The sequence below is a fragment of the Bufo bufo genome, chromosome 2, assembly GCF_905171765.1.
Source record: "Bufo bufo chromosome 2, aBufBuf1.1, whole genome shotgun sequence".
Classification (NCBI taxonomy): Eukaryota; Metazoa; Chordata; class Amphibia; order Anura; family Bufonidae; genus Bufo; species Bufo bufo.
Window position 1 is genome coordinate 259,738,465 of NC_053390.1, and position 18,464 is coordinate 259,756,928.

The window sequence follows — 18,464 nt, forward strand, 5'->3', positions numbered from 1 at the left end:
TAGTTCATGTTGTTTACGCTGGTAGACCTCTGGTGCCACGGAAACTCCAAATGGAAGTTTAAGCCATCTCTTTCTGCCCCAAGTCCAGAAAGTGGTCATGTAACTGCTTTTTTCATCTAGTTTGCACTGTAAAAAGGCATCTCTTGCATCGACTAGTGTGAAAATACGCGCTTTTGGAAGTTTGTACAGAATGTCATTGAGCGTAGGCATTAGGTAGTGTGACCGCTTCAGTGCCATATTCAGGAACTTGAGATCGATACAGATTCTGATCTTTTCAGGCTTTCTGATAACCACCATGTTGCTTATCCAATCCGTGGGTTCTGATACTGAGGTTAGATGTCCCTCAGCTTCATACTTGTCCAATTGTGCTTTGACCTGTGACTTAATAGCTATTGGTACATTCTGTGGGGCACATTGAACTGGTTGAATAGCAGGGTCAAGTTCAAAGCGCACCTCCCCTGGAACAGATACTACCGGGCCCTCAAATACATGACTGTAGGCATGAAGAATTTGCTGTTTTGTCAGCGGCCTCGTCAGAGATTTCGCTGGCTGATTATCAACATAGTGCAGCTCAGTAGGAATAAGCGCACCTCCCCCTATTTCTTGTTACCTTGCCTCACAAAAAGTGTAATATAGAGCAACCAAAAATCATATGTACCCTAAACTAGTACCAACAAAACTTCCACCCTATCCCGTAGTTTCTAAAATGGGGTCACTTTTTTGGAGTTTCTACTCTAGGGGTGCATCAGGGGGGCTTCAAATGGTACATGGTGTCCAAAAAAACAGACTAGCAAAATCTGTCTTCCAAAAACCGTATGGCATTCCTTTCCTTCTGCGCCCTGCCATGTGCCCGTACAGCAGTTTACGACCACATATGGGGTGTTTCTGTAAACTACAGAATCAGGGCCATAAATAATGAGTTTTCTTTGGCTGTTAACCCTTGCTTTGTAACTGGAAAAAAAATATTAAAATGGAAAATCTGCCAAAAAAGTGAAATTTTGAAATTGTATCTCTATTTTCCATTAATTCTTGTGGAACACCTAAAGGGTTAACAACGTTTGTAAAAATCAGTTTTGAATACCTTGAGGGGTGTAGTTTCTAGAATTGGGTAATTTTTGGGTGGTTTCTATCATGTAAGCTTCACAAAGTGACTTCAGACCTGAACTGGTCCTTAGAAAGTTGGTTTTTAAAAAATTTCTGTGAAATTTCAAGATTTGCTTCTAAACTTCTAAGCCTTGTAACGTCCCCCAAAAATAAAATTTCATTCTCAAAATGATCCTAACATGAAGAAGACATATGGGAAATGTAAAGTAATAACTATTTTTGTAGGTATTAATATGTATTATAGAAGTAGAGAAATTTAAACTTGGAAATTTGCAAATTTTTCCTAATTTTTGGCAAATTTGGTATTTTTTTATAAATAAAAATGAATTTTTTTGACTCCATTTTACCAGTGTCATGAAGTACAATATGTGCCGAAAAAACAATCACAGAATGGCCTGGATAAGTCAAAGCGTTTTAAAGTTATCACCACATAAAGTGACACTGGTCAGATTTGCAAAAAATGGCCTGGTCCTGAAGGTGAAAATGAGCCTGGTCCTTAATGGGTTAAACTCATTACATCACATACGCAAAATACAAATGCAATAGCACTCTGCAACCAGCATTCTGCCCTGCCTCTATGCTGGATGAGGCATTGGTGTACATTTTGGCCAAAGCGTAATAAGCCACTTACCACGTCAAGGTCGCCTCTATGGAATGGTCCCTAATACTAGTTCCTACCTGTTTATGGGCCATGACAGCCACACAAAGTCCAGGGAATGCAGGTGCAGCATGCACGCCAAGCACACTCTGCTCAGCATGCATGTTGGTACTTGCATCCCTGGATCCGATGAAAGCTGTAATGGCACCGGACGGGGTTAAAAGCAGAGTGTGCTTGGCGTGCATGCTGACCTGCATTCCCTGGACTTTGTGTGGCTGTCATGGCCCATAAACAGGTAGGAACTAGTGTTAGGGACCACTCCATAGAGGCGACCTTGACGTGGTGAGTGGCTTATTACGCTTTGGCCAAAATGTACACCAATGCCTCATCCAGCATAGAGGCAGGGCAGAATGCTGGTTGCAGAGTGCTATTGCATTTGTATTTTGCGTTTGTATATATATTTCGCCATAGCGATGTGCACCTGCATACAGGGTTGTGCTGACTCAATCACCCTCATTACATCACATGTTGCACCTGAATCCAGCTGACAAGGTTGGATTATATTATTAAAATTGAGGTTTACAAACCATTTCTTGCCCCGGGCACCTGTCTCACTCCTCTGCCTCTCATTATGGTGGTGTGTAAACCGCATGCACCATAAAGACCTTTTAATGTCACAGTGTCACGTGACTGTGCTCCCCACCTAGTACTGTGCCTCCTTATACCCTGCATTGTAGCTTCTTACCATACCCTGTACAGTGCACCTCGTCATTCCCTGTACTGTGTCCTCCTATACCCTTTTATCCAGTCACTGTATGCTGGTGCTATCCAGTTACTGCATAGCAGTGTTATCAAGTTACTGTATGGTGGTTTTATCCAGTCACTGTATGGAAGTATCCAGTCACTGTATGGTGGTGTTATCCAATAACTGTATGGCAATAACTGTATCCCCTTCCCTGCTCACGCCACCTTTTTTAGACCTGGTATGAGTGAGGAAAAGTTGCAGATTGCAAATACACCTAATATACACTCACCTAAAGAATTATTAGGAACACCTGTTCTATTTCTCATTAATGCAATTATCTAGTCAACCAATCACATGGCAGTTGCTTCAATGCATTTAGGGGTGTGGTCCTGGTCAAGACAATCTCCTGAACTCCAAACTGAATGTCAGAATGGGAAAGAAAGGTGATTTAAGCAATTTTGAGCGTGGCATGGTTGTTGGTGCCAGACGGGCCGGTCTGAGTATTTCACAATCTGCTCAGTTACTGGGATTTTCACGCACAACCATTTCTAGGGTTTACAAAGAATGGTGTGAAAAGGGAAAAACATCCAGTATGCGGCAGTCCTGTGGGCAAAAATGCCTTGTGGATGCTAGAGGTCAGAGGAGAATGGGCCGACTGATTCAAGCTGATAGAAGAGCAACGTTGACTGAAATAACCACTCGTTACAACCGAGGTATGCAGCAAAGCATTTGTGAAGCCACAACACGCATAACTTTGAGGCGGATGGGCTACAACAGCAGAAAACCCCACCGGGTACCACTCATCTCCACTACAAGTAGTAGGAATAGGAAAAAGAGGCTACAATTTGCACGAGCTCACCAAAATTGGACTGTTGAAGACTGGAAAAATGTTGCCTGGTCTGATGAGTCTCGATTTCTGTTGAGACATTCAAATGGTAGAGTCCGAATTTGGCGTAAACAGAATGAGAACATGTATCTATCCTCTGATGGCTACTTCCAGCAGGATAATGCACCATGTCACAAAGCTGGAATCATTTCAAATTGGTTTCTTGAACATGACAATGAGTTCACTGTACTAAAATGGCCCCCACAGTCACCAGATCTCAACCCAATAGAGCATCTTTGGGATGTGGTGGAACGGGAGCTTCGTGCCCTGGATGTGCATCCCTCAAATCTCCATCAACTGCAAGATGCTATCCTATCAATATAGGCCAACATTTCTAAAGAATGCTATCAGCACCTTGTTGAATCAATGCCACATAGAATTAAGGCAGTTCTGAAGGCAAAAGGGGGTCCAACACCGTATTAGTATGGTGTTCCTAAAAATTCTTTAGGTGAGTGTAGCTGTGATGTGAACCCACCGAGGGGGCTGGGGGAGGGGGGTTCGTACAAAAATTTGCTGTGGGGCCTAGTCAGTTCTAGCTAGTAAGGGCCTTTTACACAGTATAATTTCCCCAGTACCCCCCATTTAGTAAAATGATCCCCAATGACCGTCCATTCAGTATAATTACCCCCATTTACCCCATACAGTATAATGACCCCCAGTGACCCCATACATTATAATGACCCCCAGTGCCCCCTCTATACAGTATAACCCCCAGTGTGGGGGCCACTGGGGGTCATTATTTTTAATGAGGGGGCGACTAAGGGTCATTATTCTGAATGGAGGGCCACTGTGGGGTCATTATACTGTGTGGGGGGGCATTGGGGGCACAGAATTTAATGAAAAGACCATTAAAGCATGGGGGTGGATCAATGATGCTTTGGGGTTGTGTTGCAGCCAATGGCACGGAGAACATTTCACGGGAAGAAGGAAGAATGGACTCAATTAAATTCCAGCCAATTCTGGAAGCAAACATAACACCAAAAGTTGAAAAGAAGATGGCTTCTGCAAATGGATAATGATCCTAATTACACCTCAAAATCCATACTAGACTACCTCAAAAGGCGCAAGCTGAATATTTTACCATGGCCTTCACAGTCCCCTGATCTGAACATCACTCAAAATCTGTGGATAGACCTCAAAAGAGCAGAGAAAACACCCATTAGTAGCATCAAGCCCACTTTATGACTATCACACCAGCGCGAGCAATTTCCATTGAACTGCTTCATTACAACATCGAAAATAGTGAAAAGTGCTAGATTTGGCACATCACTGAAACAAATGGAGACAAACATTGCTGGATTTCTTTAAGTGACCCGTCAATGCAGCACTAGCAGTCAGCGATCAGTGATGGCCAGTTCGCCGTGTTCGCCCGCGAACACATGTGGGCTGCCATCTTAACTCACAGGTCCGGCGATGCACAGGTAAGCCCTTACCTGTGCCTGTGCCGGGAGCCGGTCTGAAACAAATGCGGTCACCGGGAGCAGGCAGTTCCGAGAACAGCGCGATGAAGGCCCCCGGCTGCTGTTCTCGGAACTGCCCGCTCCTGGTGATCGCATTTGTTTCAGACCGGCCGCGCACAGGCACAGGTAAGGACTTTGTTTTCTTGATTATATACTGACCTACTATTACTTTTAGAAATAAAAGGACAGTGATCTCCTTTCTGACAGTGAGGGATGTCCAGCATCATAAACGTTCTTTCCTTCTAGCGTTTCAGATTTAGGATACTTTGGATGCCAGATGTCAAAGAAAATCAGAAAGAAAATAAAACAAGTACTTTGTGTGGTGAGGGGGTTTGTAAACGTGGTCGCAACTGCTATGACCCCTATATTTACGCCACTGTTGCATTAGGTATTCAGGCTTTAAAGTTTTTGTTGGGTTGTTTTTGTTTTTTTACAGTTTTACAGTTGTGAAATATTCCCTTAACTTTATTATAATGGGGCACCCTGGTGTCCAATCTGAATAGTAATGTGTATGGCCTCCTACTGAGATGATTGGGCAGGTCACACATGCTCATTTCCATCCAACTACTACCAGCCTCACCATCTTTCAAAGGCTGTGACAGTTACAGGGAGAGATGCATCAGAAAGGACATGCCCCCTGAGCTGTCAGCCTGAAGAGAATCTAGTAGAGCAGTTGGAGCAATGAATGATGAGCTCTCTGGATTCATGTGAGGTACAGGGCTGGTTTTAGCTTTGCTATATGCTACTTTATATTAAGTTATTCATTTACATTAATGGGATAACACCTATAATGGATTATTTATATTCATGGTCCATTCAGTACACCATTGTACTCAAGAATATTAGATGCATTAACAGCAAAGAGTAAGAATAAACTGAAAAAGGTGAAAGCAGAAATAAGAAGACAGATTTTATATTTGCTAAATACATAACCAATGATAGAACGTAAGCAACAAGGTACTATAAAATGGCAAGACATAGTACTGACTGTGCATGTGTGTATTTGTGTGTCCGTCTACTTAGACCATGACCAATTATTATTAAAGGTATAATAAAGATATCAACATACCGTTGTAAAATGAACAAAACAGTATGTTGCAATAACGAGTAGACCGATGATTATAGATGCAATTGAAACATATAAGGCATTTTGTCCCAATCTTCTTGATCCATCGAGATCTCCATCATTATAGCTGTTTAGGGCCTATGGTATTGAAATATACAAATTAAGTTAATCTCTTTTAAAATTATTATGAATTAGATAGACAATAGATAGATAGACAGATAATGGTAAATACAGGTACACAGGTTTCCTACATATGGATATCTATCTGATGAAACAATTATCTGCAAAATTGTGCAGCTCTATTTTTATGTTATATACAGTATATATAATATACTCCACTCCACTGACTTTATACTGGTAGTGAAAATGAAGGTCTTAATATTCTACCAATTTGATGCTTGCAGACGCCTCCTCAGATGTCCAATGTAAAGGAGCAGAACCACAGAAAGGATTAGCGCTGATGTGAACATACCTTTAGACTGGTACACATTTTCCTTAGAAATGATCTGTCGGCAATCCTGACATGTCTGCTTTAGTAAATACTAGTCTTGCCCATAAAATAAAAATTCTGGAGCATTGTTCCTGAGTACTATACTCTCTGGCAGTCTTTTATTTTTCATCCTAGAAATTTATGAATAAGTTGTGTTACCAGAAAACGGAAGCCGCCCGTGTGACTTCCGCAGCCCATTGTAGAAATGCCTATTCTTGTCTGCAAAACGGACAAGAATAGGACATGCTATATTTTTTTTGCGGGGCCACGGAACGGAGCAACACATGGAGTGCTGTCCGCATCTTTTGCGGCCCCATTAAAGTGAATGGGTCCGCACCCGAGCTGCAAAAAATGCGTCTCGGATGCGGACCACAACAACAGCCGTGTGCATGAGGCCTTAGGAGTCCGTTTCTCCTGAGTGACTGACAGCTATCTCTGTATGCATGGTTATAGCGGGAAGTCTGTGAATCACTGAACCACTCACTGGACTCCTAAGCTAAGAGCAGAGATTTAAATGAAAAAATAAAGTTTCTATAAAGAAACTATATTTATCAATCCTTTGGCTTCGCTGAAAACTCAGATGGCAGTGGATTAACCCCTTAGATGCTGGCCAAAGTATCTAAGGGGTTAACAGAAGGAGTGGGCTCCCTGTCTCACCCTATTGGCTTCCCACAATGTGGTTGTGGGGTGGCAATGGTTGCTATGGCAGCCTGAGGCTACTGAAGCCTAGGCAAACTGTAAGGCTAGACACACAGTGAATTCAATGCGAGAAACTCGCTGAGTTCCTGTTCTGAACTGCACAGCATTATAATGACAGGTTTGCACAGCATTATAATGATGTATCCCTGTGAGACCTCATTTGTATTACACTGACATAATTATGTCAGTATTATTCAGTAGATTCCAGGTCTCGCAGGGACACACAGCCTTATAAATCAGTGGAATGCTGTGCAAACCTGTCAGAAGGACACAGTTCAGAACGGGACCTCACACTGTCACACACAGTGAGTTTCTCTCATTGAACTCGCTTGTGTGTGTCTGGCCTAAGGGTAAAACTGACAGTTCCAATGTAGTACAATATAGCATGTATTGTACTGAATTGTAAAAGGTAGGGATGAGCAAATCGACTTCAGATGAAACATCCGAAGTCAATTTGCATAAAACTTCGGTCCAATACTGTACAGAGAGAGCGCTCCGTACAGTATTAGAATGTATTGGCTCAGATGAGCCGAAGTTATTACTTTGCGAAGTCTCGCGTGACTTCGCGTATCCAACTAGCAACAGAACCCAAGTTCGGGAAATGTTTTTTCACAGTAAAAATTAATCTATGAAGTTGTGACTTCGCAAAGTAATAACTTCGGCTCATCTGAGCCAATACATTCTAATGCTGTACGGAGCGCTCGCTCCGTACAGTATTGGATCGAAGTTTTTTTGGAGAATGCTTCATCCGAAGTTAATTTGCTCATCCCTAGTAAAAGGTAAAAATAAAAAAATAAAAGTTGCGAGTAAAAAAATCATTAAGCCATTTACTATTGAAAAATTTGGTATAATCGTAATTGTACTAACCAGCAGAACAAAATTAGCATGTAATTTTTCCCACAGGGTGTACACCGCAATAGCAAAGCCTAAAAAGCAATAGCAGAATTGCTGCCTTTTCTTTATCCTGCTTCCCAAAAAGTAAAATAAAAAATGTCATTTGTACCCCAAAATAGAACTAATGATAATAGCAACTCATACCACAGAAAATAAGCCCTCACACAGCTCGATTGACAGAAAAATATTTAAGTATGGTTGTCAGGAAATAGTTGTACTGGTACACCAGGGACTGTAAAAAGCAGCCTGGCACCCGTAAACCAATCCATCAAAATCTGCACTGCAAAACCCAAAATATGGTCTTTCCCTTCTGAGCCTTTTACATCCACATTTATGGCATTTCCGTACTCAGTAGAACTCCCCCAACAATTCAAAAGGTGTGATTGGAAAATTTAAAAAATAGCAAACTTTTCAAAATTTTCTATAAATTTTAGATTTTTTAAATAAATAAAGGAAAAAAAAAAAAAAAACACTATCTCAAAATCAGTTGGATAAGTAGAAGCATTCCAAAGTTATTACCACATAAAGTGACACATAATTAGGCCCTGTCAGGAAGGTGAAAATGCCAAGGTGTGGAAAGAGAAAACTGCACCTGCACAGCTTGCTCTCCATTCACTGTGGGGCCAGGGCCAGATTAAAGGGAGTGCACCCAGGGGCCTTCACCACTAAACTGGAATTATCTCTCTTATTATAGAGGTGGGATATCTACAGTGGCCAGTAGGTGGCAGCACTATACAGCGATGCTGCCTTTTTACAGGAGCCAGGAGGTGAGCCCCGCAAGTCCCTGCTGCTATCAAGTAAATAGAGATGAGAGAAGGAAGGAAGTGTGTAGCAGTCCTTCATCCCTCTCTACAATCAGAAGTGGCTTCATGAGGGCCTCCTATGGCTTCTGTGTTTCCCAATGCCCCTTTCTGTTCTTTCTGTCTCCTCCTCCCAGAGATGAGACCAATTATATTCCCCTCACACCTCTCACAGGGCACTGCCACTTCATGTCTCCACCTCACCCACAGAGACCCTGGCAAATAATGTGAGCCCTGTGAACTGCCCCTGTTACCTGGGCTACTTCAGTACACCTGCCACTAATTCCTCCACAGAGCCCTGCCACATTGTGCCCCACCCTACCCACACAGAATGCTGCATTTACTGGCTCGGCTATTTCCGTCAGCCCCATAGAAGTGAACGGAGCGGTGGCCGCACCTGTGCAGTGCGCTTCCCATTCATTTCAATAGGACTGCCGAAAATAGCCCAGTGCACTGCTTGGCTATTTTTGTCCGTCTCATCGGAATGCATTGAGGGCTACGCATGCGCGATGCACCCTCCTTCACTTTGCAGACTCCACTCTAAAGATACAGTGGATATAAAAAGTCTACACACCCCTGTTAAAATGTCTGTTTCATTTTTTTACATCACAGAAACCTAAGAAAAATCATTTCAGAATTTTTTCCACCTATAAACTGTACAACTCAATTGAAAAACAAACTGAAATCTTTTAGGTAGAGGGAAGAAAAAATATAAAAATAAAATAATATGGTTGCATAAGTGTGCACACCCTTCGGGTCCATTCACACGTCCGCAAAATGGGTTCCGCATCCTTTCCGCAATTTTTTCGAATGGGTGCGGACCCATTCATTCTCTATGGGGACGGAATGGATGCGGACAGCACACAGTGTGCTGTTTGCAGCCGCAATTGCGGAGCGCGGCCCCGATTTTGGGTCCGCAGCTCCGCAAAAAGATAGAGCATGTCCTATTCTTGTCCGCAGCTTGCGGACAAGAATAGGCATTTCTATGGGGGTGACGGGCTGGTGTGTTGCGGACCCGCAATTTGCGGGTCCGCAACACACCACGGACGTGTGAATGTAGCCTTAAACTAATACTTTGTTGAAGCACCTTTTGTATTTATTACAGCAAAAAAGGCACGGTTCGAGGCACAGTTCAGCAGGGAGCGCATCAAAATCCCATCCACCCTAATAGATCTCGATTAGGGCTCATTCACACGACTGTGGTTTTGTTCCGCATCCGAGCTGCATTTTTTGCGGCTCTGGTGCGGACCCATTCACTTTAATGGGGCTGCAAAAGATGCGGATAGCACTCCGTGTGCTGTCCGCATCCGTTGCTCTATTCCTAAAGTCCTATTCTTGTCTGTTTTGTGGACAAGAATAGGCATTTCTATAAAGGGCCATCCGTTCCGTTCCGCAAATTGCGGAAGGCACACGGGCGGCATTCGTGTTTGCGGATCTGCAATTTGCGGACCGCAAAACATGGCACGGTCTTGTGAACAAGCACTTTGGCTGAATAGGACAAGGGATCAAAAGATCCCAGGTTCTAGCCCCCTAAGGCCCCTTTCACACAGGCGAGTATTCCTCGCGGATGCGATGCGTGAGTTGAACGCATTGCACCCGCATTGAATCCCGACCCATTCATTTCTATGGGGCTGTTCACATGAGCGGTGATTTTCACGCATCACTTGTGCGTTGCGTGAAAATCGCAGCATGCTCTATATTCAGTGTTTTTCACGCAACGCAGGCCCCATAGAAGTGAATGGGGTTGCGTGAAAATCGCAAGCATCCGCAAACAAGTGCGGATGCGGTGCAATTTTCACGCACGGTTGCTAGGAGACGATCGGGATGGAGACCCGATCATTATTATTTTCCCTTATAACATGGTTATAAGGGAAAATAATAGCATTCTGAATACATAATGCATAGTAAAATAGCGCTGGAGGGGTTAAAAAAATAAAATAAAATTTAACTCACCTTAATCCACTTACTATGGTGATGGGTCATGTGATGGATCATGTGATGACCGGAGTGACGTCACCACAGGTCCTGTTCCTGCAATGAATGCTCACCACAGGTCCTGTTCAGCAAAGAAGGAGGCAGACGAGATGCCGGCAGCGAGAGCAAGTGGATTAAGGTGAGTCAAATTATTTTTTATTTTATTTTTAACCCCTCCAGCGCTATTTTACTATGCATTCTGTATTCAGAATGCTATTATTTTCCCTTATAACCATGTTATAAGGGAAAATAATACAATCTACACAACCCTGATCCCAAGCCCGAACTTCTGTGAAGAAGTTCGGGTTTGGGTACCAAACATGCGTGATTTTTCTCACGCGAGTGCAAAACGCATTACAATGTTTTGCACTCGCGCGGAAAAATCGCGCGTGTTCCCACAAGGCACCCGCACCTTTTCCCACAATGCCTGTGTGAAAGAGGCCTAAGGGTTTCAAAAGTTAAAAAAAACACAAAAATATGAAAAGTTTCAATCACCTCCCTTTCCCAATTTTACAGATAGAAATATACCGTATATTAACAAAAAAAAATTAACATATTAGGTATCACCCGTGTCCAAAAATGTCTGAATAAAAATATTTTTTTTACATTTCCTGCACGGTAAAAAAAAAGTGATCAAGAAGTCGTCTATAGTATACCCCATAAATGGCACTAATAAAAGCTACAGTTAGTTCTGCAAAAACAAGTCCTCATACAGTTCTGTAGACCAAAATATAAAAAGTTTTGTCTGTCAGCAAATGGAGATGCAAAGAAAGTTTTTATTTTTTTCAAATTTTTTTTTTTTTTTTTTAAGTAATAAAGCAAAAAAAAAGAAAGTTTGGTATTGCTGTAATCTTATTAATCTGAAGAATAAGGACGTGATGATCTTTAGCGCACAGTAAACACTGTGATGTCAAAACCAGGTATGTGATTCAGCCAGTTCCCTCTAGTTCTCCAGATCTGGTTGTTAAAATTACCACTGGATCGGAGAACCATGTTACAGTCTGAGTCCCGATCCAGTGCTCTGGCAGCGGCAGATGTTCACTTCCATTGCTTTGCGCTTCACTGATAGTTTAGCTCCTTAGTTGGGTGGTATGTGTGTGTAGTGTATATATGGTGTATTAATGTATGTGTACCATGTATATGGTGTATTTATGTCTATGTGTGTTGCATATATATGGTGTATGTATATGTAAACATGAGTAGTGACGCCTCCTGTCCGCCTTTGAGTAGGGAACCTGTTAAAAATTTGAATTCCACCCCTGGTCAAAACATCCAAAACGTTGACAGAATTGTGTTTGTTTTTTTCAGATTCACACCACAAAAAATGTTTTGTCCATTTTCCAGTACTAGACATAGTAAATTAAACGGGGCCATTAAAATGCATCTTGTCCTGCAAAAAATAAGTCCTTATATGGCTATGTGAATGAAAATGAAAAATCAAAAATGAAAATAAGCCAGATCTTTATGGGTTAAAGGGACACTAAACCTATTCTTATGTCTCTTTCCTGTACAGTTTGATGCAGTCTATAGTGTATATAGAGAGGCTGATTATAATGTCCTTTAAATGTAACTGCTGACAGGAAGAGTAGAATCTGCTAGTTCCATGAATGAAGCTATTAGGCTTAATTAAAATAGTTCACGACAGGTGCAAGAACAACATTGTAAGTGGCATGCAATAGATGTCGCACCCCTGCACCTCTAAGCTCAGTTTTGTCCAATTTAACATACATAGCTTCTTTCACACCTCTTTTGAACCAGTCCTCTTCTGTGTCTTAAGGGCTCTTTTCACAGGCCAAGAATCCACCAGATAATGGCTAACGAGCGTTCATAGGCACTCTTGTTAGCAATTATCTGGTGTAAAGGTGTTGCCAATTGCCCGAATAACAAGCAAAACACTCGGTCTTGGATAATTGAAACGTTTGTGGACTCACCTGAATCATTGTTTGCCGGCAGAAGATTGTGCTGTCTAAATACACTCTGCTGTCGGCAAGCAAGTCTGTATGGGGACAAGCGATGGCATTAGGGATGCCATATTATATAGGAGATGGCTGCATGTAATAGCAGTGGTGTCTTTCACTGATGAGCAGGCGATTGCCGGGAAGGAACGACAATCGCCTGCTGAATTGTCCCGTCTAAAGTTGCAGACTTCGCTTTTATCAAACGAATGTCCTTTGTCCTGATGGTGTTGGCTCCTCTGTGACGGAGAAACTCAGCTTGAATAGAGGTGGAGGGCTGTGACATCTATTATATGCTTCAGTCATGCAAATTACAATCAGCATCTTGCCTCCAAGAGTTCCTTAATCTTGTGTTGGTTATGATTAGGAATGAGCGAACACCTGGAAGTTCGGCTTCGTGGGTTCGCCCGAACTTCAACTCAAAGTTCGGGTTCGAAGTGACTTAAAATAACATAGAATAGAAAAAAAAAAAAAAATAGTAATCTTGAACTAGGAGGCGGAGGTCAAAGTGGAGTAGGAGGTTGAGTTGGCGGTGGACGTGGCGTGTAGGTGGAAGTGGCGGTGGAGGCGGTAGCCAACACTGTTTTTTTTGTTTTTTGTTTTTTTTCTTTCTTAATTTTTATTTATTTATTTATTATAAATTTGGGACGACCCCAAAACATTGGGAAATTGTAATGGTCACGTCCACACACACACAGGGGGAGGGATAGTGACCACTGCGCTCCACCCTCACCCCTGGCCCTGCCTAATTGCCTCACGAGTCCTGATGACAGGGGACAACTGGAAGACAGTCCCTAACTTAGGATACGTGCAGGGAAGACAGACAAGACAAAATACAGAACATGAACGGACCGGGTCAGAACCAAGAGAGCTACGCAGTACAAAGGGTTAAGCAAAGATTGGTCAGGAGAAGCAGGGGTCAAATACCAGGAGAGCAGAGAAGTACAAGAGGAGTCTTAAGAGAGTAGTCAGGTGGCAGCCGAGGTCACAATACCAGGACGGATGCGCAGTACAGGAGGAGCAGGCAAAGGATCGTCAGGGAACGGAATCAGGTGAGTATTCAGTAGTCCAACAAATAGCCAGGAACCTAGAAATTAACAGGCAACCTGTGACTAGCAGGCTGCCTGTATTTATAGTGGGGAGTGAGGGTCATGTGACGTGGCCAGCGTCACATGACCGACAGACCAACCAGTTGAGCACCGAGTGATCAGCTCGGCGCTCAAGGCAGACTTAGGAGCAGGGAGCCACCCAGCAGTAAAGCCGCCCTGGGAATGAGGTCAAACAAAGATCCTCATTCCCAAAGCTAAGCAACAGGTCTGCAGGTAATGGGGGACCGAGTGCACCTTCGGAACCCGGTTACAGTACCCCCCCTCTTACGAGGGGCCACCGGCTCCCAAGACTTCAGGCGATGGCTTTTCAGGGTGTTCTAAATGAAATTTACGAACCAGTCTAGGAGCATGGTACTACCGGTTCAAAATATTTTTTAAGTAGAGATTTATGGAACACATTATGAATGTGGAATGACTCGGGCAGCTCCAACCTAAATGATACCGGGTTAATCACCTCTGTGATCTTATATGGTCCAATAAAACGAGGAGCAAATTTTCTAGAAGCTACCTTGAGAGATAGATTCTTGGAGTACAACCATACTTTATCCCCAACCTGAAAGTTCACCCCCCTTGAACGTCTCCTATCGGCCTTGAGTTTTTGAGACTTTTGAGCCTTTTCTAGGTTCGATTGAACCCGGGCCCAAACTGTGCACAGTTCGGAGGAGAGTTTATTAGCTTCAGGGTTAGAGGAGGAGACGGACGACCCAGAATGAAAACGGGGATGAAAACCATGGTTACAAAAGAAAGGGGAGACCCCAGCAGAAGAATTGACACGGTTATTCAAAGCAAATTCAGCCAACGGAAGGAATTTGACCCATAATTGCTGGTCATCAGCGACATACAACTTCAGGAATTGTTCCACAGACTGATTAAGGCGTTCAGTCTGCCCATTACTCTCAGGATGGTAGGCGGAAGAAAAAGACAACAAAATTTTACATCTTTGACAGAAGGCCCTCCAGAATTTGGACACAAACTGCACACCCCTGTCAGAAACAATATTTTCCGGGATGCCATGTAAACGAACAATCTCTCTCACAAAAATAGACGCCAGGGTTTTAGCATTCGGAAGTTTAGACAGGGGAATGAAATGAACCATCTTGCTAAACCTATCGACCACTACCCAAACCACAGTCTTACCCTCTGCCAGCGGTAGGTCAGTTATAAAGTCCATCGAGATATGGGACCAGGGTCTACTGGGAATGGGTAGGGGTCGTAGGTTACCAGCAGGGCGAGTCCTAGGTGTCTTAGACCTGGCACAAACCTCACAGGCTGACACGTAGGACTTGACATCCCTGGTCAGAGTGGGCCACCAATAAGATCTAGAAACCAGATCCTTACTACCCTCAACACCCGGATGTCCACAAAAGGCAGAATCGTAACACTCACCCAACAGCTTGAGACGAAATTGTACGGGGACAAACAACTTATCTGTTGGGGTGGATGCCGGTGCCAGATGTTGTTCAGCCTTAATGCGAGCCGATAAATCCTGGGTTAGAGCCGCTAAAAAGATGTTTGCTGGTAGGATGGATTCAGGCGGCGTTTCAGTGGGTTGAAAAGCATGGAAGCTCCGAGATAACGCGTCTGCCTTCACATTTTTACTTCCCGGCCTGAACGTAATGGAGAAATCAAAATGGGTAAAAAACAGAGCCCATCGGGCTTGTCAGGGATTCAACCTCTTAGCAGACTCGAGAAACATTAGGTGTACTCCATTTGCCGGAAGTGCCCGCCGGATCCGTAACACCGCAAGTGAACTGAAAGCATTTGAAGACAGATCCGTCTTCAAAATGCGTTCAGTGTTACTATGGCACCCAGGACGCTATTAAAGTCCTGGTTGCCATAGTAGTAGTGGGGAGCGGGGGAGCAGTATACTTACCATCCGTGCGGCTCCCGGGGCGCTCCAGAATGACGTCAGAGCGCCCCATGCGCATGGATGGCGCGTGGGGCGCCCTGACGCCCCGGGAGCCGCACGGACGGTAAGTATACTGCTCCCCCGCTCTCCACTACACTTTACCATGGCAAACAGGACTTTAGTGTCCTGGCAGCCATGGTAACCATTCAGAAAAAGCTAAACGTCGGATCCGGTAATGCGCCGAAACGACGTTTAGCTTAAGGCCGGATCCGGATTAATGCCTTTCAATGGGCATTAATTCCGGATCCGGCCTTGCGGCAAGTGTTCAGGATTTTTTACCGGAGCAAAAAGCGCAGCATGCTGCGGTATTTTCTCCGGCCAAAAAACGTTCCGTTCCGGAACTGAAGACATCCTGATGCATCCTGAACGGATTTCTCTCCATTCAGAATGCATGGGGATAATCCTGATCAGGATTCTTCTGGCATAGAGCCCCGACGACGGAACTCTATGCCCGAACAGAACAACGCTAGTGTGAAAGAGCCCTTAGGAGCAGGGAGCCGCCCTGGGAATGAGGTCAAACACAGATCCTCATTCCCAAAGCTAAGCAACAGGTCTGCGGGTAATGGGGGACCGAGTGCACCTTCGGAAACCTCGTTGCAGAAATAGAAAAGAGAATGCAAAGAGAAAGTGTGCTGGAGTATAACAATGGCTTGGTGCGGCCGGTATACTTGTCTACTTAGCACAAGGAGTCCTGTGGGATCCATGCCTGGTTCATTTTAAGGAACGTGAGCTTGTCCACATTGGCTTTGGACACGTGCCTGCGCTTGTCTGTGATCACCCCCCCCCCCCCCCCCCCCGCCATGCTAAACACACGTTCGGACAATACACTAGCCGCAGGGCAGGCCAGCACCTCCAAGGCGTAAAGGGCAAGCTCAGGCAATGTGCCCAATTTGGAGACCCAGAAGTTGAATGGGGTAGACCCATCAGTCAGTACGTGTAGGCGTGTGCACACGTACTGTTCCACCATGTTGCTGAAATGCTGCCTCCTGCTAAGACGTTCCATATCAGCTGGTGGTGCTGGTTGTTGTGGCGTGCTGACAAAGCTTTTCCACATTTCAGCCATGCTTACCCTCCCTTCTGAGGTGCTGGCGGTGCCCCAGCTGCATTAGAGACTTCTTCCTCCTCCTCTGCCTTCGAATTGTGCTTCCACTGAGCCCCTGCTGTCAGGTGGAAATGCCATCAGCAGCGCATCAACCAGCGTGCGCTTGTACTCGCGCATCTTCCTATCACGCTCCAGTGACGGAATTAGGGATGGCACATTGTCTTTGTAGCGGGGATCCAGCAGGACGGCCACCCAGTAATCAGCACTAGTTAGAATGTGGGCAACTCGGCAGTCGTTGAGCAGGCACTGCAGCATGTAGTCGCTCATGTGTGCCAGGCTGTCCAGAGGCAACGACAAGCTGTCCTCTGTGGGAGGTATATCATCTGTGTCCTCTTTATCCCCTCAGCCACGCTCCAGTGATGCTCATGAGCTGCTTTGGGTGTCACCCAGCTGTGAACACGGTTCCTCCTCATCATCCTCCTCCTCCACATCCTCCAGAACTGTGCCCTGGCTAGACAGTTGTGTACCTGTAAAAAAGATGAACAGGCGGCTCACCTCCAAACCAAATGGATTCAGGTGCTCACGTATAAGTTTATCCCAATAAACATGTGCAAGGATAGTATGTAAGTAGAACGGGCACTCAAAACATAAGGGGCTGCATCAAAATGTAAATTTATTAAACATAAAACTATAAATCAAACAATAAATCGAATAATAATTAAAATAATCGATTGGTAGAAGTGATCAATGGACAATCGAACAATAAATCGAATAGGTGATCAAATAATTGATTGATGAGAAACCACATAGGAAAGTAAAAGTATAAGTATAAAAGTCCTCCAGATCTTGTTCTCAGTAGTGACGTATATAACCACCTATGTTCTCATTGGTGAAATGTATAACCACTTATTGCTTTGATGTGATTACCATATCAATAGGATAATGTAATATAGCAGGCAAACATGTGAAAAAAGAGCAATCTCTTTACCGTATCTTCACCACCTCCCGGGCGCTATTCGGTTGAACAGGCCGCACGCCGAGTCAGCGTAGATATCCTTTGCCGTGCAAGCACCAATAGTTCGGTGTGGGTTCACATTCGATTGGCGTGTTGCACTCAGTCGGAACTTTCGAGTGTAAGTCACGTGTTCGATGGCGTCTCACGTGGTTTGATACGTCACCAATTTAAAATTACAGCGCGCTGTGTCTTTTTAGATTATATAATCCTTAGTTTTGTTGTTAGGTTGCCATACGCGTTTCGAGGTTGCAAACCTCTTCTTCAGTGGCTATTATGTGGCTTCTTCTGTGTCCTCTGTATCCCCCCAGCCACGCTCCAGTGATGCCCATGAGCTGCTTTGGGTACCACCCTGCTGTGAACACGGTTCCTCCTCATCATCCTCCTCCTCCACATCCTCCAGAACTGTGCCCTGGCTGGACAGTTGTGTACCTGGCCTCTGTTGGTGCAGAAACCCACCATCCGAGCCACTTGTGAATGACTGGCCTGATAACCGTGGAAATTATCCCTCTTCCTCCTCCTCTTCCTCCTGTGCCACATCCTCTTCTATCATTGCCCGAAGTGTTTTTTCAAGAAGACATAGAAGTGGGATAGGAACGCTGAGGACGGCATCATCGGCACTGGCTATGTTGGTGGAGTACTTGAAACAGCGCAACACGGCACATACGTCCCACATGGAAGCCCACTCGTTGGTAGTGAAGTGGTGCTGTTCCGCAGAAAG

General features: G+C 44.3%; 1 protein-coding gene across 1 annotated transcript in view; it reads right to left on the bottom strand.

Moving 5' to 3' along the window:
• TMEM233 (transmembrane protein 233) overlaps nucleotides 1-18,464 on the bottom strand; it is an 86,259-nt gene that overhangs the window by 41,795 nt on the left and 26,000 nt on the right. The window contains exon 2 of the mRNA XM_040420252.1: nucleotides 5,863-5,997. Coding sequence (XP_040276186.1) covers nucleotides 5,863-5,997 — 135 coding nt within the window. The remainder of the gene's footprint in view (nucleotides 1-5,862; nucleotides 5,998-18,464) is intronic.